General features: G+C 40.5%; 1 protein-coding gene across 1 annotated transcript; it reads left to right on the top strand.

Annotated features, from left to right (window-relative positions):
• The first annotated feature begins 12,793 nt into the window (after nt 1-12,793).
• On the top strand, nt 12,794-14,220 carry LOC148029656 (uncharacterized). The gene is made up of 2 exons (XM_087687115.1): nt 12,794-12,951; nt 13,199-14,220. The coding sequence occupies exons 1-2, from the start codon at nt 12,811-12,813 to the stop codon at nt 14,198-14,200; spliced, it is 1,143 nt and encodes a 380-aa protein (XP_087543241.1). The 5' UTR covers nt 12,794-12,810; the 3' UTR covers nt 14,201-14,220.
• The last annotated feature ends 9,348 nt before the right edge of the window (nt 14,221-23,568 follow it).

The following is a 23,568-nucleotide window of genomic DNA, read 5'->3' as shown; positions in this document are numbered from 1 at the left end:
GGTATCACAATTTGTTGGTCGTTAAGTACATGGTCAGGGTTAGGAACATGGGCTTTCAATAGACTAATATGAAATACATTTTGTACTTTCAGGTTATTAGGGAGTTGCAGCTTGTAAGAATTTGGTCCTAGACACTTTAGCACCTTATATGGTCCACAATACCTGGGACTTAGCTTCATGAATTCTCCCAAAGATAAGGAACTTCTCTTTGGACGAACTTGAATGAAAATCATGTCACCTTATTTAAAAATGCATTCTTGTCTTCATCGATTGGCATATGCCTTGAGTCAATCCTTGGCGGCTTGAATATCTTGCCTTATAGTCTTCACTTTTGCTGGTCCATTTCTTCCATCATTTGCCTAGATGCTTCTACCCATAAGATAGGATCGGAAAAATTTAGTGGTGTAAGACAACCTTGCCCATATAGTGCTTGAAAAGGAGTCATTTGAATACTTTGATAGTATGATGCATTGTAGGAAAATTCAACTAAGGGTAGATATTGGATCCACCGTTTGGGCTCCCTATTACAATAAGCTCTCAGTAGGTCTTCAATAACTTGGTTGATCTGCTCTATTTGACTATCAATTTGGGGATGGTAAGCAGTACTAAAGCAAGCTGGGTTCCTAGAGCTTCGAACAAACTCTTTCAAAAGTTTGATGTGAAGAGAGAACCGCAGTTGCTAATGATTCTCTAGGGTAATCCATGTAATCTAAAAATTTTCTTAATGAAAAGCCTAGCGATATTGCAAGCCTTGTAATTGGTTTTTATAGGAATAAGGCATGTAAGTTTTGTTAGCATTTCAATGACTACCATCATGGAGTTATATCCTCCTTGTACTAGGGGTAATCCAACTATGAAGTCCATGTTGATATACTCCCATTTCATTTGAGGGATGTGAAGTGGTTGGAGTTTTCCTGATATACTCCCATTCGTTGTTGGCAGTTTAGGCATTCGGTGACATACTTGAGTACATCACCCTTGAGTCTTTTCCAATAGAAGCTTCTTCTGACTGTATTAACACTTAGCATATCTAGGATGACCCAAAAATGGAGAATCATGAGCTTCCCAAAGTATTTTCTTCTTGAGTTCCTGGCTTGTAGGAATACATAGTCTTGTCTTAAAGTAGGCAAGCTCCTCATTTATGGAAAAATCTTGATACTTAGTCTTGAGTTTTGGACTTGAATCCTTAACGGAAATATCTCTTAACATTCTCTGCTGATAGCTTGGATACTTCATTGATTCTTCTTTAGGCATTTCTATTGGGGGGAAGGGGTTACTGGGCATTGAAATCATTGTAGTGAGAGTTCTTGCCCTAGAGGGTTCCTTTAGGAATAGAGTATTAAAAAATAATTTACAACTTAGGGCATCTGCAATCACACTCTCCTTACTTGGTCTATATTTGATTTCAAAGTTAAATTCTTGCAATGTCTCAATCCATTGGCGTTGTGTCATATTGAGGCCTGGTTGAGTAAAAATCCACTTCTGACTTTTATGATCAGTGACTAGAGAAAACCTATTACCAAGCAAGTAATGTCTCCATAGTTTAAAGGCATGAATTACAGCAAGTAATTCTAGATCATGTGTGGCATAGCTTATTTCGTGGATCTTTAATTTTCTTGAAGCATAGGCTATTGGCTAGTATTCTTGCATAAGCATGCAACCTAAGGCAAGAGAGCTTGCATCAGTTATGACTTCGAATTCTTTGCTTAGCTTAGGCAGCATAGCTTTAAAATAGGGGCGGTTACCAAACTTTGCTTAAGCTTCTCAAAGCTAGATTGTTTGGTAGATGTCCATATAATGGAGACATGCTTTTTGAGAAGGTCAGTGAGAGGCACGAATCAAGGCACAACCTTTAATCAAGACTCTATACCAACTTGTTAGTCCTAGAAAGCTTTGCACTTCCTTAACCGTTGTTGGGGATGGCCAATCTTGTACATCTTGGATCTTGGTAGGATCCATTAAAATGCCATTTGCTGATACTAAGAATCCTAGATATTCAATCTTATTTTTGAAGAATGCATATTTCTTCTTTTTAACATACAGTTTGTGGGTTTTCATTGTTTAAAGAACTATTTGCAATTGTGGTCCATGGTCTTCTTCATTCTGGGAGTATGTTAAGATATCATCAAAGAAGATGAGGGCAAAGTCATCAAGGTAGGGTTGAAACATTTCTTGCATCAACTTGTTGAAGGTGGCAGGAGCATTTGTTAATCCAAATGACATCATGATAAACTCATAATGACCATACCTTATGTTAAAAGATCGGGAAAGTTACTATATGTATGTCCTCTACATCACGTGTGTTCAAGTCCTATTTGTAAATATCCTTATTTGTGAATTTTTCCTAAATAAATCATAACACTTTTCTATTCAATCTATAAATAAACCCTTTATATTACACCCTTTTGTATGTAAAAAAAATATAAAAATGGTATTTTAAAAATACCTTATTTTGAACCCATGTGATGCACACATATATTCATGAGTAACTTACATGAGGTTAAAAGCAATTTTAGAGATATCTTCCTCCTTGATTCTTATTTGATAATAGCCATTGATCTTTGAAAATACCTTTGCTCCCTAGAGACGATCAAGCAATTCATCTATCCTAGGGGTTGGATATTTGATTTTCATTATAACTTGGTTTAATCCATGCTAATCATTACAAAGGTAGAGTGTTTCACCTTTCTTTTTTGAAATAGTACCGGGGCTCCCCATGGTGAATTACTTGGCTGAATGTATCCTTGGTCTAATAGCTGGTTCACTTGTTCTTTTAGCTCAATGGCTTCAGGAATTGACATTCGGTAGGGCCGTTTGGTGATGGGGGTAGTACCTAGAATGAGTTGGATTTCATGATCTACTTCTCTTGTTGGTGGAAGCTCTGTCAGGTTTTCTAGAAAAACATATGCATAATCTTTTAGCCAAGATGGTTGGTCCTTGGCTTCACTATCTTGCTCGGCCTTGTTGAGCTTATTTAGATAGACATGTAATTCTTTCTTCAGTCCTTTTACTATTTGGGAAGCTTTAGCCAGGAAACCTTAGGGTTTCTTGCTTCTCCCTGAGTGGTTACTTGTTCTCCCTTTGAGTTTTAAATGTAAATTGATCCTTTTTGTAATGGATATGGGCATTATTTAGAATTAACCAATCCATATCTAATAGGCATTCATAAGCCTTGAGGTTCATAATCCGAAAGCTCATTTTGGAAGACTTGCCATCCAAGCTAAATTCTACCTTGCTAGTTTATTGTGTTGATAGAACTTCTTTGCCATTTGCTAACTCCACAAGCAAACTAGGTGCAAGAGTAGTGTTTATGCCTAGCCTTTTTACACATTTTGGTGATATGAAAAAGTGGGTACTTCCGCAATCGATTAAAATTTGAAAGGGTTTACCTTGATAATTTGATGGTGTTTGAATTACTGAGAATCGGCAATTTGGACCCTTCTTATTGAGAGTGGCATGTACTCTCGCTCTTTCCATATGGGATTCCATTGTAGGATCATACTGACATCTTTCAGGTTTATTCCAACAACTTTGCCCTTGGTATCTTAGTTTTGCCCCTGAAAGTGACCCTGGTGGTTGTTTGGGCCAAGCTTTGGGCACTACCTCTTGAAGTGTCTTGGTTCCTTGAAATAGAAGCACCTTGGAGCCTCATTGCTCTTTCCTCTGGGTATAAAGGTTCCCATAGCATTTGACTTGGCTCTCTTTGTCCTGTTTGGTTGATACTACCCTTAGGGTCTTTTTGCATATCCTTGGAAGTTGCCCTTATTTTGATGGTTTTTATTCCAAATTTTTGCATTTCTTGGCATTTGTTCCATCTCTTGAACTATTGGGGTTGCTCAAATCAATGCATCCTGTAAATCTAATGGTCTCATTGACTCAAGGTGCATATTCAAGGGTAGATTTAGACCATTGCAAAATTTGGATACTTGTTGTGAAACATCCATCATAGGTATATGTTTTAGAAGTATTACAAATTTGGAGTAGTAAGCTTCTAGGCTTAGGCTTAACTGCTTTAAGTTGAATAATTCATTCATCTTTTGGCTTGGTATGTGGGTGAAAGGTATCTCCCACGCACATCGCCCTTAATCTTATCCCAAGTGATAGCGTTTTCGGACGTTCTTTGGTCCTTGCACCATTGTTTCCACCAAAGACGAGCATCTCCTGTGAGGTTTAATTTTGTGATCATTGCTTGATTTGACGGTGCAATCCGTGCCTACATCAATGAATATTATAGTCTTCCATAGATTCTATCCATGTTTCTGCTTCAGTTGGAATATCTATCCCTTAACCATCAAACTCCGGTGGCTTTTACTGCTTGAGAAGAAATTTCTTCTCTTGAGCTTCTGTAATATTGAGGTTTGAGGTGACACCCTGAGAAGTTATGCAATTTTCATGATCAATTTTCTCTCCAATAATATTCAAAAAGATGTTAACTTACTTAATCTACCTCATTGATTTAGGAAGGGAATTATGCACTACTTAGTCTTTCTTATAATGATCAAGGTTTACACCTTAAAAGAGAGTTTTAATCTTAGTCAGAATTATTCTGACTTACCCGTGAATCTCTGGTAGCTTAGCAGACCCCAGCCAGTTGGAGTTATGGCATGTATATCCATATTTTGATATTTTTGTGGAAAGGTCTATATATCCTTATGATATGGGTTACTTCCTAAAATACCAATTCCATTGATCGAGATGAACTTAGTTGGTTTTTCTACTTACATGATGATTTTATGATATAGTTGATTGTTAGTATGAAAAAGGGGGTTCTGTCTAGGGTTATTAAGGAAGGATAGTTTAACGAGCCTTTGAGTCCTCCATCCATTGAATCAACTATACTGAAGATCCACTAAGCTTCATGTACATATCCACCAAGCATTCAAATGGCAAAATAATTTTTGACTATTTTATAATGAATATACGGTTATTATCTCCCCTATCTAGAATGGCAATATGGGATGGATTGATTCATTGAAGCTAACCACCCCAACTATACTGAAGATCAAATATATTGAAGATTAACTTGGATCTTTAGTATAGTTGGGGTCGTTAGCTTGAATGAATCAATCCATCCCATATTGCCATTCTAGGTAGGGGAGATAATAATTGTATATTCAATATAAAATAGTCAAAAATTATTTTTCCATTTGAATGCTTGGTGGATATATACATGGCTTGAAATGTAGGGAATTTCTTTTGACTTCATCACCTCCATTAGTTAACTCCAATTCTACTAGGGCTTAAAAATTTCATCAAACGGATAATATTTTTCCACTATTCCCGATTACCAAGGAGACAACCAGTTTTGATTATAATGGGTGGGTGAAAATAATTCTTTACGTCAATAGGAAGGGAATATATTATTTGAGTAGTTTGGAAGCTCATATTATTCTTGGAAAAGGATTTATACCACAACCTAGGCATGGCATTGTGATACATCCATTATATAGTAATTAGGAATCTGGGAATGGATATCCAAAATTTTATATTTTAGGGGTTTCAAGTAATCCTTCTTCCTTGTAGTTGCGGCAATTCGAGCATCCTATAACCAGGACTTGGTCAGTCAGCGCAACCTTTGTAACCTCCTCATAGATGTAACAATTTAATTTGACTTGTCATCCCCCAATGAACATGTTCGAGGTTACTCTTGCCTCATAGAAGAGATAAATCTTAGTAACCTTAAGGTTTTCCATCCATCTTAGCCTCTTTATATTATTCTGGAGGTAAGCAAGATAGTTTGCATCAATGTAGCAATACCCTCCGCTTGACATCCATCGTCTTTCATAATACAAGGGTGAAGGGTTGTATATTCGATCTAATATTCGCATCATCTGGTTTCTCTAGCTGAAACTAGAGGAGTGCATTATTGACATAAACATAACTTGGAAAATCAAGAGTCATTCCCAAGGTTTTTCCCTCTAGAAATCAAGAATATATATTAGTAAGAGAAGATTTTCACAACTTAAGGAAAATATATCTTATGATGTAGTTATAGATAGTTTTATTTACTTGCATCGTATCCTATATCAACGTGCAGATCTGATACCAACTGTAATGTGCCCTCCCGAGTTGCTTCCTTATTGGTACGTTCTTAGTAGCCCATTAAGAGATATCCTAGAAAACGCCATCTGCGATGTTGATGAAATAACTTGGAGTTTGCTATCTAGGCTCTCTCGAGTCTATCCTGCAGTGGAAGTTCTGACCGTCCTCATGAGGATTGACCTGAGTTTTTGGTTCATGTTATGAGTCAAATCAACTACTAATGATTTATTTTAGTGTTAGAAATTATTCAAGTTTCCACTTCTTATAGAATTTTTTGACTGAAACGGACTTGCATTGCGCTTGGTTCAAAGAGGATGGGAGACGAAGGGGAGTGTGACACTTTGATTCCTTCTGCCCATGGTGCAAAATTCCATTTCGACTTCTAAAACGATGCAAGTTAGACTTCTTGATCTCTAATGGTCATACATTTATCTATTTAAAATGTAAATTTTTTCATTTTTAAGAAAGATCTACCTTTTAAAATGTAATTTTTTTTCTTTTTAGGAAAGCTCTCAGCTTACCAAGTCCAGCCAATCGTGGACCTCAGGGATCCATCCTCCCGCTTCCCTCGAAAGAGTATTTTTTATTACCTACCACCTTAGATTCAACATATAAAAATAACTTTTTTGATCATCTCCTGATATAAATTAGTTACATGCCTTTATTTCATGACACAAAGATAGAGTAAAGAAATTCCTTCTCAATAGTTCCTTTAAGAAAAATAACTTTTTACTCCAGTGATGGTATTTTTCTTTTCTCAACGAATTTTGTGAATCTTTGCGTGCGATAATTTTAAAAAAATATTGGTTGAAAAGTATTCTTTTAACAATTACACTTCAAGACTTTTTTTATACGGACAATTAGTGTTCGTGTTTATCCATCAAAGGTTGCGTTAGTTCAATACGAAAATAAAAATTTTAAAGTCTTTTTAGAAAATGCAGCATTTTCCTTGTATGTCTCCTTGGTACATCCCGTACAAACCCAAATTATCCCTTGGAATGCAACTTTTACGAATGCAACTTTTTGTTACCAACTCATAGGATGATGATCTACTAGTTATAAAGCCTTTAATATCAAAATATGGTACTTGGGGATCTATGACGAGTGCTTGGTTGATGGTATTCGCAGCTTTGTAATTTGTAATCCCAGTACTCGCCATTCCGTTTGTAGTGGTCACACTTGCAGTGTTATTGGCAGCTCTTACATTTGCAACCTTCATAATTTTCTTCTTTGAGGCCACGGTCTTTGATCACAAGACTGTAGAGGAGGTTTTGGCAATAGAGCTTGGGGTTGTCACAATCAGATTGATGGGGGATGATGATCACTAGGAATTGAGAAAATTTGAGTAGAGTCTTGATACTACAGGGAAGTCAAGATAGAAGGGATGGGGGATTCGATTCCAAGAGCCGGCAGAGTATCCTCCTTGTCTTCGTGGCAAGAATTTCCATCCTCGCACTCCTCTTGCGCCACTCCCTCTTGCTCTATACTCTTGGTTTGAGAAGAGTCTCTTCTTTTCAATCACGTTGCCCCTTCAACAGCTCCTCATGCCCCATCTTTATAGTTAAATTGAAGAAGAAGGGGTTTATGGGTTGTGGCCAAGAAGAGGATCTCTTTGTGGAGGGTATCTTGGCAATCCAACAATATGGAAGCTTTCAAGATGCAATTTGATGCTAGTGATCTGATCTTTGAGGTCCAAAGAGACTGCTAGAGATGTCATGGCTGATTTTCTTGGCTCTATAATGATCTTGCTCCAATCTAGGCCTCTTGTTGAACTGAGAAAAGGGGGAGATTGTTGGAGTCTTCAGCTAAGATTGAGGAGGAAAATTCACGCTTTTCTTCTTGATTTCAGCATCTCCTAATTTTGGGAAGAGAGAGAAATTGGCACCATTTTTTTAATGAAAAAAAGGAGGGGGGACGTCAGCGTGTTCATCGACTTCTCCTTCCCATAAGATTTCTTTTTAAAGTTTAAGCTTTAAAGCTTTAATTTTTCTCTTACTTTCTCTCTTAGTCATCTAAGTTTTAAATGTGCTTAGTCAATTTCTGATGTATGGGTCATGACCATTGTGCCTATGGTCATGGCAATTTACACGAAGGATGTTTGCTGATTTTTCCAGTTTAGAAGGTGTCGGGTTATGAAATTTTGGATTATTTTATTTGAGACTCCCTTCTATCTAATGGTCTAAACTTCTCAATCCTAATCACGGGAAGTTGAGAAGATCGAAATTAAAAGTCGAAATATCACATAAACCCTTGTATGCTTGAATTGTTGGAGTCAAAGGATGAAGCCTTCACGAAGGGAGAGCATGTAGGAATGCTTTAAAAATGGATTGAAAAAGGTAACTTAGCCTCATGGAACAAAACCTTACTAGAGCCTTGGAGAATCCTTCGTCTCACTCTTAAGATGAATATCTTTGGGCTATGGAATCTATCAGGACCGTACTCAATGTTGGTAAAGAAAGGGTATTTTTTAATATCCTTTGAACACATGTTATATAGATGATTTATTATAGGTGGACCCCCTGGGAAAGAAGTAAGATACTCTAAACAAATTATCTAAAGCAAAGGGACTAAGGCATGATCAGATTAAGGAGAGCCCAAAGAGAGGTGTCACATATTAGGAATACACCTTCCATACAAAGATTTGTCCAAGTTCAACTGCGCCCCCCCACCCCCCCTGCCTCCCCCCATGAGAACCCCCCCCTTTTCTCTTTAATTTTTTTTAAATTTAAGCCCAAAATTTTTACTCTCTCCCCCTGTCGACTGCATGGCGGGGAGAGAGAGAGAGAGAGAGAGGGAGTAAAGGAAGAGAAAAGGGGGCATGTAGCCCCCCAGGTGGAGGGTGGGAGCTGTTAACGACCATCCCCCCTCGTGAAGCCCTCCCTTCTCCACCATATAAGGTAGCGAACCCCTCCCTCGTGGGCTGGACAATGCCCTCCTCCCCTGGTGGTCTTTGACCGCAACAACCCCTCCCCCCCTTGTCGTCACAGGAAAATGCCCCCCGCCCTCCCCCCCACCCCGTGATCAGACAGCCCCCCCTCCTCATCATCATCACGAGAGAGAGAGAGAGAGAGAGAGAGAGAGAGAGAGAGAGAGAGAGAGAGAGAGAGAGAGAGAGAGAGAGAGAGAGAAGGAAGTTTCTGGAAGATTCTTCTTCCCCCTCCTTAAAGAGAGGTCACACACCCCTCTATTATTTATACACGCGTATTCGAATATGGCCTCGAAGCGTAGTTCCACAAGGATGCCCGGAAACCCTGCAAGTGTGGATGGAGGTTCGACAGCACCGCAACCACGAATGGTTTATCAGGCGTGAATACCATTGGAATCAAGACATCACTCCAAACCCAGGTTGCTCTATTATTAAATCATAGATTATAATTATCACGGTGAAAAGTCATGTTCACATGCATCACATTAATTCCGTGTTTGATAATTTCCTAGGTATGAACTTAGTTGTGATGTATGTAACAAACAAGATAATTTTCGTTGTAAGATGACATCATAATAGGTAAAATCGATTAGATAATTGCATCATAAATTACCAAAAATGTATTGCAAGAATTCTTGCATAAAGTGCATTGCTCCTTGCACAAGTTCTTGCTTAAAATGCATTTCAGAGGACATTGAAAGAAACAAAGTGCATCTCCATATTGCAAGATGGATTCTAAGGCACATGTAATAAACTACAGAAAAGATTAAAGTGCAGCTAGACACATACAATAATCACATAAAGTTATAAAGATTAGATCATTCAAGAAGGTTATAGATCGTGTAAATAATTACATAGAGGATAATGTTAAGATTGCATGCATAGAAAGTACCTTCTCATGTGTGGCATAAAAATATAATATGGATTATATCAAAGTTGTAAGCATTGAAATGAATGCATGGCAATACATTGCATGCATTAAAGTTGTTGGGAAAATTCAATGTTGTTTGTAATTTACCAAATGGGACTGCGATCCATGAGTCCCATGTCAAAGCCCTTGGTGACTTCAAGAGGGATAGATAAAGGTTTAGTGCATGTGAGCATTATCAAGAGGGCTTGAGAATATTATACTTAAGATGGAGTAGGAACTGTTCTAAACAGAACCATCTTGACCAACCATGGTCAAGGGGATAGACAATCTTGATGAATTAAGATCAAAGATAAATGTACATAGGTACTTCAAGGGATCTAGGAAATAACCAGCAAGTTGACCAACCGAGGACGACGGGGTTGTCCATGATCTATCTTACAAGGAGACCTAAGGTAAGGATAATTAGGGTCGGTAGGGTACAAACCCTAACCCGAAGAAAAAGGGAAAACAAGCAACCTAGCTTGCCAAGCCCTTGGAATCTCGCCAAGTCGTGAACGATCTAGGACTGAATGCTGGGAGTATTTGGGAAGAAGGAATCACACCTTAGCAGTTGGTTGTACGAACGACCATAGAAATAATCGTGATTGTACACGTAGGTACATTGTTTGAACTTCTTTGCTCAAGGAACTAATTCAAGGCAAAACACTTAATGCTTCAGGTTAAAAGCCTGGAGGTAGAGGCAGGTTCAATTATCTCCGACTGCCCACTTGGCTCATAGACCGAACCCGCCGCGAGAGGTCTCTCCGTGGGTGTTGCTTGGAGCGGGAGGACGCTTGGGTGCTAGGGGAGGCTCTGGCCATAAATTCCTTGCCTCCGGATCCCGCACAAGAGGCCTGTGACTCGAGATGGGATCTCAAGGCCAGTGTACTAGTCTACGGGGCGGAACTTGGAGCAACAATCTTGTTGATTGCTGGGATAGCCTTTGGGCAAGATACTTGATGTATTTTCAAGACTATGATAAATAGAGGTCAAATATTTAGAAAAGGAACTTGCTTGACATTGTTTTTTTATGTCAGTGCCTAAGTTGCGTGAAGGAACCTGTGTTTAAATTGATTAATTAAGAAAGTTGCTTTTGCATGTCAAACATAATGTGGTAGGTAATTAGATAACTAAGCAACCCGAGGAAAGTGCAGTGGACGTGACTTGGGTCCGTCCTACGAAAGGGTGGTCCCAGTTAGCTGGAAACTTTTCTCAAAAGACGTGATAATGAGACTGTGAAGACCTAGTGTCAGTAGGGTTAGGGGAGCGGAATGCGACTATGCCTTATGGGCAGAGAGGTTGAGCTTCACATCCCTCTCGTTTCCCATTCTCCATGAACCAAGTGCAACATAAATCCGCTTTGACTTTGTTGTTCCTACTCAAAGTGGGTCATCTGGAGCTCATCGCTAGCTACTTCTTAGAGACTTTGTTGATAGGAAAGAAACCTTGACTCAAGTCGGTCCTAAGTGGGAACGGCCGGATACTTTCGCTCCGGGCAGACTCGGGAACCTAGATCGCAAACCATGTGACATTCCTTGCAAGTGCTAGGTGGCGCTTTCTAGACTCTCTTCCCGATGGGCTGCTAAGATGTGTCTCACAAGTGGATGAGCGGACACGTTACAATACTTGACTTGGTGATGAGGGTAATGTATCATGGCAAATGCACCATGAGACCCAAGTGCCAGCCCCAAGTGAAGACAAGAAGGGAGGAACTACACAAGGAGAACCCAATGGAAAATGTTCCTTAACATGTGACACAATATGGTGATAACTCCGCCGCACCTTGACCCAACAACATGACCACGTGGGACTGCACCTACAAAGCTTGGTATGGAAAGCCATAAGAGCAAAGCGAAGCAAAGTTGGGATTAGAAGCATTTACTCCTCAAATGTAATTGAGTCGAGGATAGACTGGAATGAGAATGAATAAAAGACAATAGTCTAGATGGGCACACACTGTCTAGCCCGATAGGAAGATATGCTAAGATCCTACAAATGAGTCAAGTCCTAGACCGAAAGATACTGACCGACTTGATAGAAGGAGTTGCATTAAGACCTTGGAAGGAGTCAAAGGCAATATGTCTTAAGTTGCTAAGAATAGCAATCCATTATTCAGGGTGAATATGGGAACCCCTTCTTTCCATTTAGGACTTTGTAGATATGTATTAGTGTTAGAGCCAGATGTACCTATATTGGGAGTAGTGGTAAGCTCAAAAGAGGGACATCCTACAAGTGATGCCCCATACTTTGTGATGACCCCTCACATGTGCGGCATCATGAAGTTGGTGTACAGGTAAGTTTTATGTCTTGTATCTTTCTATTTCAATAATAAGTTTTTTTTTTATAGATATTATAATACATAGATTTTTTATTAACACATTTTGTGTCCCTTTTCACTATACCACTTCTTTGTCATTTTATAGATTTACACTTGAAAGAGCTATTAAAGCTGTGAAAGTCTAAAAAGTGTGGAAATTGGCCATGCACACCTACAAAAGTGCCAAACAACTTGTTAGCTCTCAACTTGGTGTCTCCAAACTCCAAAAAGCATAAGCTTTGAAAGAAGACATAGGATCAACTATGTTATCTGAATGTAACTTCCTGGTAAAAATTTATTCTGTCATATCCTCTATTTTTTTAATTTAGTGCATTCCTCTTAACGTTTCCTTTTTTAAAAAAGCCCAAGATGGCGTGGATGGTCTTTTGTTTTGTTTTGTTTTGTTTGGGTGGGGGTTTGTTTTGTTGGGTGTTCTTTTCGATAACGCGGGTACTTACAACAACGATTCTGATTTTAAAAAACTTCTCGTGTAAATCCGTCTTCGAAATCCGCGATCAACGAACCGGAACCGATCATTTGTCGTTGACATCGCCATCCATCCTTAATATTGTTATTACAACAGTCCGGAGCAGCAACAGCAGAAGAGCCGCTCAAATGGAAAGCCTCTTCAACGAGCGCCTGCAGGTCCGAACCAGGCAGTTGCAAGAGCAGGTGGCGCTTCTCTCCAACCAACTGCCAGGCCTCAAGGAAGAGAACATCAAGCTGCAGAGAGCGGAGTTAGAGGCCTCAAAGAAGGTGATCCTCCTATTCGTCCTCATCGCTCGCGTGCACATACGATCAGCCTTCTTACTGCAGCACTTATTGATAATTCCCCGTCTTAATCCATAGTTATCGATCTAAATCATGATTAATGCACATCTGGCTGCAGGTCTCTTAATCCATAATCAATTCAATGAATCCATGATTGCACGATTGGCTGCAGGCCTCTTAATACATAATCCTTAATCTGATAAGTCCGTGATTGCTTGATCGACCCATGCAGGTCCAACTGCTTCAAGTCCAACTCAAGGAAGAACGTGATAGATGCCATCGCCTCTCTGCCGCGCTGTCCAGCTGTCGTTCCAGGTCAACGGCAACGGCCGATAAGAAGTCAGCGGCGGGCCTCCACGTCAGCGGCGAGCTGGCCAACGCAGCCGGTATCTGCAGCATCCTCCCGGCGGCTGCCGCTTTGGTGGTGAAAGGGCGTGGGCGCGGACCAGCAAGGCCACGTGGCAGGTCGACGCGCGGCATCGGTCAGCCGGCGGCACGTCATCCGGTCTGCGCCATATGCAGCAGCAGCCTCGTTGACGGTTGCAGCGGCCTCGGCGCCGTCCCTACAGCCAGCCTGGCGGCTGACGTGGCTGCCCAAGGGATTGCCACGCGGGGGTACTACGTCAAAGCCGCATTGCTGACCCCCCCGATGACGATAGGCGCCGCCGCGCGCAATGACGTGGCAGCCCCGCCCAGGCCAATAAAGAATATGCGGGCGGGGAGGCAGGATGTTCCGTTAGAGGCCGAGAACGACAGACTGAGGAGGGCGCTACTGGGCATGAGGAGGGCCGAGGCGCAGAGCCTCAAGGCTAAGCTCCAGGAGCTGCTCCGGGAATATTCAGGGGGGAGTATTCCGCTCCCCGAGGATGCAGTGGTGTCCTGCAGGAACCCTGTCCAATTCCTCGACTCGTGCAGGGAGCTCGAGGGGAAGCTCTTTAAGAACCGGGCCGCCATCTCTGACCTGCAGGCCGGCCTTGGCAATAATGATCATATAAATAATGACGATGATCATCAAGACCATTGCGAACATAATCGCGATGACCATGATGATGGCCAGTACCGGCAGCACTCCCTCGTGTTGGATCATAATTCAGCTCCTAACGATCCAAAAACTACACAGCTTAATGCTCTCTTAACCAATGTGGACCTACAAGACTTGCTCAAAACACTAGCTCGAGAATTAATTATCTTGAGAGAGGAAAATCTTTGGCTTAGACAAAAGCTTGAACATTGATTTGCTGTATCTTTCATGCATCTCACTACATTTGATTCCCATTGTTTTCTTTTGGAGAATTCCATAAGTGCTTCTCATTTTTTTAATCAAGCTTTCTATTAATTAATGAATGAAACCAATTGGATCCCACTGTTTTGTAAATAGTTGACTGACTATCTACTATGTTGCTACACTATCTCTTTGTATATGCATCACAACAATCTAGGATGAAGTAAAGCTACCACATGGCACTTTGTTGGCACAATATTGTGAAGCATAGCACTTTTGGATGTGAATTAAGTCTGAAATGTTCAGTCCTTATAAGGTTAATAGATACATTTTGAAATCTTGATGTCACTAAATTGATTGCTTATTATGCATTCTCTATTTAATAAATTTATGTCAATAAATTAATGACTCACTTTTCTTTAAGTGTTGATGATGATCTAGCATGGCCATGAGACCATTTAGAGACCAGTATTCCTAGTGCATCACTTAATGTGGTGATCAGAGCACTGTGATGGGGATATCCGGTACATGCAATACAAGTTATGAAGGGGGAAGGAAGTGTCTGCCAAGTGTAAGAGTGTACATAAGAACCAAGGAGTTACACATAAATAAAGATGGATTGAGTTCTAAGAAGAGGAAATGCATTAGCATTGTGTATATGTATTTATGTGTGCATTCGAGGATGCCTGGGAATGTTTACTTGTGTGTAATGAGCATTCCATTCATTTGGGGTCATCCTCTTCCTTACAAGTCAAGGTTTAAGGTCTTTTCTTTTATTAAGAAAGACGAGAGAGGGAATTCTCTCAGTAAGAAAGAAGAGAGACGTGATCCTCTAGAGGTGAGAAGAGAAGTGATTTTCTCTTTCTAAGGTCTAAAATGACACAAGCTTTTGTGTGAAAGTCAATCTTAAGATTGAGGCCTAAGGCAATTCAATGAACTCTCCTTAAGATAGTTGCATGGACCACAAGTTAAGAGTACAATTTAAAAAGCTATTTAAAAAAAAAAACATGGTAAATTCATTTTTAAAATATCTCACGATAGGAAGATGATCTCTAAAAATGGCTAATGTGGGTTATCGGAAACAACGAGATCTATAACTTTCATGTTGGACGTTTTTTCATCCAAGCAACACACATAGAGATATCTTGAAATTGGTGCTGCAGAGTAGGTCCTGGAACATCCACTTCTTGCATAAAGATCAATCTTTTCAATCTTGGCACTCAAGTCTGATCTCTCCAAGAAGAGAAGCTCTTGAAAGCCTATAAAAGAGAGGCTCTCCTTGGGTGTGAGAGAGGTGAAGGAAGCATCACTTTGCATGTATCTAAGACGAGAAGACAAGGTGCAAGTATTGCGACAGCTCTACTAAAATCAAGATCCAAGAGGAGAAGAGAAGTTGCAAGAGTTGCGGAAGCTTTGCTAAAATCAAGTTCCAAGAGGAGAAGAGAAGGTGCAAGTACTATGGAAGCTCTACTAAAATCAAGCTCTAAGAGGAGAGCCCTATACATATTGTGTAGGAGAGAAGGAGACTCAAGAAGGATCAAAAGGTACCCACTTCCAAGTTGTGCAAGTGTTAGTCGGTTGTATATCGTGCAAGGAACCATGATCTTATTTCCAAGATCTACAAGTAATAATTGGTTTATGTGTAACGGAGGAGCTTGCTCATTGTCAATAATATAACTCCACAAGGGGAGGGGGGGATTGGCCCATCTACAAGTAATAATTGGTTTATGTGTAACGGAGGAGCTTGCTCACTGTCAATAATATAACTCCATAAGGGGGGGGGACTGGCCCATCTTCTAGTCCCTAATGTATTGTCAATCTCTCTCTCTCTCTCTCTCTCTCTCTCTCTCTCTCTCTCTCTCTCTCTACATCTTTCTTTTCTCTCATGTGTTCTCTCTCTGCACCAGCATAATATTCAACATATATATTTTAAGTATATAAGAAAGTCAAGGGTGTATCTCGGATCTTATAACAGTGGTATCAGAGTAGGTTTCTTTACTTTTCTCAAAGTAAATGTGATCCTTGCAAGAAGAAGGTAAAGATAGCAACTGATGAAGCATCTACAAGTGAGCAATTACATGCTCAATTGACAGAGTATCATAGCTTATTGGTAATACCTAAAGTATATCAATTGATTGACAACTTAAGGCAAAGGGAAGAAACTACTTATGAAGGACCGAATCCTCCAAAAGACGGTGATACTGTGGAGGAAACCCCATTGCACCAATTGATGGTGAAGGTGCAAAGCATCCAATTGCTGAGAAGCTTCCTAGAAGGAAGACGGACTCTTGGGTCAAGAAGAGTAAAAAGACCTCACCTTGCGTGAGGCGGATAAGGAGGGAGTCATCTCCCTCAGCAACCATCTACTCCCTTGATTACTCAAGTTCCTCCTCCTCCTCCTCATTAACTTCTAGTTCCTACTCTCTTAGTTCTAAGTCTCGTGTAATCCTCAAGCGGACAAAGAGTGACCATAAGAGGAGCAAGCTTAAGAAGACTAAGACTTTCAAGTCTGGGGATAAGGAAATAAATTTTGACTCTTTCTCCGGTAAGAGAGATCCTGTTAAGACGTTAGCCTTTGTCAGGCAATTTGAAGTTGCTTTTTATGATGGTAATTTCTCAGAAAATTCCAAGCTCAGGCATGTAGGCATGCACTTGAAAGACACTGCTAGCAATTGGTGGTTGACTCTCATTTTGGAGGGAAGGAAACCTACAACTTGGAAAAAGTTCAAGAAGAAGTTTTATGCTCAATTCTTGCCTCCTGATTTTGAGAATGATGTCAAGAAGGAGTGGGATTGGCTAGGCCAAAAAGAGCATGAGAAGGTCACTAGTTATGTGGACAAGTTTTGGTCTACTCTTCTCAAGGTTACTCCTTTCATGGAGATCAATGATGAAGAGAAGAAAAGCAAGTTTGAAGCTGGCCTACTCCCTCATTTACACATAGCCATGAAGGTGTATCCACATGAAACCTTATCTCGCATGATGGAGTCTGCCATCATAGCTAAAAGTTTGCATACACTTGGTACATCTCGAAAGTGAGTTCTTATAGAGCTAGACAAGAGCAGCTCTATAATCAACCAAGAGACAGGACTAATAAAAAAAGACCTACCTTTACCCATGACCAATATTCAAAGCCAAAGGGTAACAAGAAGAAGCGCAAGTATTTCTCACCCTTTGAGATACAAAAGTATAAAGAGGAAGAAAGGTGCTTTCTTTGTGACGAGTTAGGGCATATGAAGCGTGATTGTCCTCACAAAAGGAAGGAAGAAAATGTGGTTAAAGATCCTCCTCCGATATCCTCAAATTCTATTATGGATGTGCAAGCTAATACTATATCAAATGAGAAGAAAAGACAACTCTTAAAGGGTTGGGGGACACTCAACAATCAATGAGTTTTGATACTCTTTGATGGTTCACAGATAATTTTGTGTCAGTAGATACTGTTGAAAGGCTACAAATTCCACTGGATCGATTGGGAACACCAATCGGAATCGGTTCGGCATTTGAAGGACTTACAACCAATTCTACTCCTATCCAGGGGAAGTTGAATATTAGAATTGGGGATTATGGTGACTAAGAATCTTTTCTACTTGCACCCATTGGTAACTATGATGTTATCTTAGGTATACCTTGGCATTACAAGATTAGACCTCTTCCCGATTCTGTTAAGAAGACCCTTGCATTTCAATTCAAGGGTCGGAACATAATATGCATTGTTGATGCTGGAGATTGGCATGCGCCAATGGTTAGTCATGTTAGCATTTCTAAAGAAATGAAGGAAGCTATTTCTGCGTACATGATTTTTGTGAGAGAGTAAAAAAAACTAATGACTCAAGGGCACTTGATGCCTCTAATGAACACACAATACCAACTAATGTTTCTAAGTCTCAGACTTTAAAAGAATCCCTCTCTTTAATTGATCAAACCAGACATGATTTTGTTAAACAATATAAAGATTGTTGTGATTCACTCCCAAGAGAGTTACCTCCTAAGCGCCTGGAAGATCACAAAATTGATCTTATCCCAGGTAGTTTACCACCTAACCAACCACCTTACTGAGTAAGTGCAAGTTAGTAAGAGGAGATCCTAAAACAAGTAAACGAACCATTGGAAAAAGGGTTAGTTCAACCTAGCTCTTCTTCATACTGCTCTCTAGTCTTGTTCAAAAGAAAGATGATTCTTTCTGTATTTGCATAGACTACAGATCTTTGAACAAGATTCCAATCATTAGGAAAAAAATTAACTCACAAAGTGCCCAGTTTCCATCTCCTCTTCTTTTGTGGTGGTCCTTGTGCTCTATGGGGAGTACTTGTTGTTGCACCCGGTGGTGGGCCTTGGCGTGAGGTCTTCCTTCCTGGGGCCGAAACGACGATATGCTTGCTTGGTGCATGCCATGCAAGCTTGAGGAGGGCAAGATGGAGAAGAGACAGAGATTGGGGGTGTGTTCCTCCGGAGGAAGCAAAGAAAGCAAGATGTGAAAATGAGAAGAAGAATGAACTTTTAACCCATTTAAACCCCAAAATCGGGTTAATGCAGCTTCATACGCATTGTCCATCGTGTGATCATAAATCCATAATCTTTTATTGAAATGCGATGAAACTTCACACACGCACTCATTAGGTGGCCAAGAGCCCAATTTTTTTTTTTTGAAAAAAAATACCTACAGACCCCTGGTCCAAAGTCTGGCATCTGGAGGCACTTTTCTACCACATGTGATCATAAATCCATAATCTTTTATCAGAATGCGATGAAACTTCACACGATAGAATGAAGACAAAAATGAGCGTCTATTTGTTATGCAGCATATGATGAATGCAGTTACAGGAAAGGGGACACATGATGATGTATGGTATGTTGATTTAGGTGCATCTAATCATATGACCAGTCATGTTGAATGGTTTGGAGAGATGCAGGACTTTCAAAACCCAGGTTATGTGCAGATGGGTGATGATTCATGCCACCAAATTTCACACATTGGAAAGGTTCCCTTGTCCTTGTATGATGGCCAAACAAAGAGTTTGACAGATGTATTACATGTGCCTTCAATTATAAAGAATCTAGTGTCTGTTGGCCAAATGGTAGAGCAAGGGTTTAGGTCCGATTCAATGCAAAAGGTTGTTTTGTAGAAGACTTTAATGATAAGTGTAGGTTGGTCGCAAAAGGAAGTAGAGTTGGCCGAATGCTCACTTTAGATGCTGGAATTCCTACAATGGATGCTACTATGTATGTTAAAGGAAAAGGAGTAGTTGCAGATATTGAAATATGGCATAAACGTATTAGACATGCAAATGTGCAAAGGTTGAAATTAATGCAGTCCAAAGGATTGGTTACAGGGTTGCCTTCTTTTAGAGTTGCAAAATTGCATAAAGTTTGTGAAGCATGCTAGTTTGGTGAGCAGGCAAGGCAACCCTTCTCGCATGATAGAGAAGTGAGCAAAAATATACTTGATGTAGTACATACAGATGTTTGGGGGCCTACACAGAATGTATCTCTTGGTGGCAGCAAATACTTTGTCACGTTTATTGATGACTGTTCAAGGAAGCTATGGGTATACTTCATGAAGAAAAAGAGTGATGTGTTTGAGCACTTCAAATCTTTTAAGGCAGCTGTTGAAACAGAAACAGGCTTAAAAGTGAAGTACTTGAGATCAGATGGAGGGAGAGAGTACCTCTCTAATGAGTTCAGTGGCTTCTTGAGGACTCATGGGATAAAGAGGCAATTTACTTGCAGGTATATCCCACAACAAAATGGTGTTGCAGAAAGAAAAAACAGACATATTGCAGAAGTTGCACGGGCATTAATGGCTGAAAAGAATATGCCCAAATATTTTTGGTCTGAGGCTGTCCATACTGCTGTCTACATTATGAACATAATTTTCACAACTGTAGTTCATGGGATGACTCTTGAAGAATGCTTTACTGGCAAGAAGCCTGATGCATCGCACTTGAAAGTATTTGGATGTGTTGCATACGTTCATGTGCCAGATGAGCTACGGAAGAAGCTTGATCCAAAGGCAGAAAAATGTGTTTTTATTGGATATTCTTTAGAGCAGAAAGGGTATCGCTGTTATAACCTTGTCATAGGTGAGTTCAGAGTGAGCAAGGATGTTATCTTTGATGAGATGGAAAGTTGGTATACACCTGCTTGGTGATGTTTTGGATGATGATAATGATCAGGACAGCTATGTGTAGAAATATAAACAAGAATCACGGAGTCTTAGTGGACCAGAAATATCATCTGGTACTACACCTACAGTGAGCCCTTGGTCTAGGAGACTAAGGAGTAGCCCCACATCTTCAGGTGGATCTATAAGTGTTGCAAGGAATGACAAAGGAATGAAGAAAGTGCTGGATGGTAATGATGGATCTACCAGTCATTTGGGATTTGATGGAGATTCTAGTGATTCGAAGAGTTTGGATGATGAGCTTGGCATTCCTTCAGTCAGGACGCCAGGTGTACAGGGAGCTCATAGTAATGTAAAGGCTCCATTGAGCGATCCGGTGGTACGCAGATCTAGCAGGGTCAGATACCCTGTTAAAAGATTTGGTTTTGAAGGTTATGCAGCTCACCATTATGCTTATATGGTGAAACTAGTTGAGGATGTTGAGCTTACTTGTTTTGAGGATGCTGTTGGTCATGCTCATTGGGATGCAACAATGGATGAGGAGATGGCTGCATTAGAAGCCAATAAGACTTGGGATTTGGTACCCTTACCTAAGGGTAAGAAAGCTATTGGCTATAAGTGGGTTTAAAAAGTCAAGCATAATGCAAATGATTCAGTTAGCATGTATAAGGCTAGGCTAGTTGCAAAAGGCTATGCTCAAACATATGGCATAGATTATGAAGAGCCATTTAGTTCAGTTGCTAGGATGGAAACTGTTAGGTGTGTGATTGCCTTGGCAGCAGCCAAAGGTTGGAGTTTGCAGCAAATGGATGTTAAGAATGCCTTCTTGCATGGTGAATTGCAAGAATAAGTGTATATGGAGCAGCCAACATGTTATGAGGAGTTAGAGCATCCCACATATGTGTGCAGGTTAAAGAAGGTGCTCTATGGGCTGAAGCAAGCACCTAGAGCATGGTTTGACAAGATTGGAGAGTATCTTGTCAATATTAGATTTTGTATTTCTGATACTGATCACTCACTTTATGTGAGAAAGGGAGATGCAAGTTTGGTCATCATAGTCATCTATGTGGATGACTTGATTATCACAGGTGATGATGACAATGGGATTGCTGAAGTTAAGGACTTCTTGAAGAAGAAGTTTGAGATGAAAGATTTGGGTGAGCTGAGATACTTTCTTGGTATTGAGGTGATCAGATGTGATGATGGTATATGGCTATCCCAAAGGCAGTATGGCTTGGATATGTTATCCAAGTATGATATGACAGCATGTAAGCCTCTTTCAATACCATTGGAGAAAAATGTGAAGTTGAGTGCTGATGTTGGAGATGAGATAGAAGACCCTACTATGTTCAAGAGGATAGTAGGGAGTTTGATTTACATGACTATCACGAGGCCAGACTTGAGCTATGCTGTTGGCCTTGTCAGTCAGTTTATGCAGATGCTTAGAAAGCCTCATTTGGATGCAGTTAGACGTATATTGAGGTACGTGAAGTCCACTTTACATTATGGACTTTTTTATGAGGCAGGTAAGGATGCACATGTCTTTGGATACACAAATGCAGATTGAGCAGACAGAAGATCTACAAGTGGATTCATGTTTTCCCTTGGTAGTGCATCAGTTACATGGAGCAGCAAAAAGCAACCTTAGTACAGAGACTGATTATAGAGGTGCTGCTATGGTAGCATGTGAGGTGGTATGGTTGTAAAATTTATTAGGTGATTTGAATGTGCAGGGAGATGGTCCAGTTATCATTCATTGTGACAGCATGAGCAGTATACAGCTAGCTGGGAATCCAGTGTTCCATGCTAGGACAAAACACATTGAGGTGCACTACCACTTTGTGAGAGAGAAGGTACTTGCAGGAGAGATTGACTTGGTATATGTCAGCACACAGGATCAGATAGGTGACGTTTTCACAAAGGCATTGGGTGCAGAGACGCTTCAAAAGTTTCGAAGCTTACTTGGAGTTGTAGAGATAGAGTTGATTAGACAACTAAAGAAAACGCTACTAAGGAAAGCGAGTGGGCAGAATCCCTGACGGGTCTGTCCTACGACAAGGTGGTTCCAGAGAACTGGGAGGCTTCTCACAAGGTTTCATTGTCATTTGACCTTTAGGTATTGTTAAGTTAGAACCCAATTCATGCTGTTTTAGGGAACTGGAATGGGACTATGCCCTACGTGTAGGGAGGTTGAGTGGCTCATCCCTCTCATTTCCCATTCTCTTTGAACCAAGTGCGGCATGGGTCTACTTTGGTTTGGGTATCTCTACATAAAGTAGGATGTCCAGGACTTGATGCTACAGTGCTGACATGAGACCTTGACCACTAGGAACCCAGATTTCAGGTCGATCCCAGTGGGTCGACCACGAACGTTCCATTGCGAGGTGGACTCGAGAAACCTCAGGCGACAAACCTTGTGACGTTCCATGGGAGTGCGGGGCAGCATCGCTTAGACTCACCTCTTGATGGACCGCTAAAAACGTGCATAGACAGCCAATAGACGGTCACGTTACAATTGGTATCATAGTGAAACTTTGTAATGATATATGATTGATTAATGTAGGGTTCGTAGACATATGCTAAACAGAATAATCTAAGTGGTACGGCTTGATTGTTAGGCACATTTTGCTCCCACGAATGCTAACATACAAGGGAAGAAATTCCTTCTCAAGCAAATTAAGGCACCTGAGTTTAATGGAGAAGGGATAGACATCGTAGCAAAGGCAGAGATATGGATTGAGTCGATGGATGATTATTTCTCTACTTCGGGGAACTGCCTCTACCAATTAGATAATGATAGCCACAGGCTCGAATATGGTGGAATCAATGGTGCAAAGATCAAAGTATTTCTGAAGCCGCTGTCACTTGGACTCAGCTAAAAGATATTTTATGCAAATGATACCTTCTGCCAACCTACCAAACTTTGAGGATTAATCAATTCTTCAAGCTCAAGCAACTGGAATTAACCTTGGAAGCTTACTACTCAAAGTTTGTAACCCTACTAAAATATGCGCCGCCACCTATGGATATTGCGCAATGGCTTGAACACTCCTCTAAACCACCATCTTGAAGCAATATGTCCAACAGACTTAGAAGATGCATTACTTTGAGCAAATCCAATTGTCCAAGAACTTAATTTGAGCAATTGTGACAAAGATGATTCTCGAGATCAAGACAAGAGATGCCACATGTGCGGAGAGATAGGGCACATTTGTAGGCGATGTCCCTACTATCAATGATTCCATTGCAATGAGCTAGG

The sequence above is a fragment of the Lygodium microphyllum genome, chromosome 10, assembly GCF_053477565.2.
Source record: "Lygodium microphyllum isolate KBCC chromosome 10, Lygodium_microphyllum_v1.1.10, whole genome shotgun sequence".
Taxonomy (NCBI): domain Eukaryota; kingdom Viridiplantae; phylum Streptophyta; class Polypodiopsida; order Schizaeales; family Lygodiaceae; genus Lygodium; species Lygodium microphyllum.
Note: the sequence above shows the minus strand (reverse complement) of the source record. Positions and strands in the feature narration are given on the sequence as shown.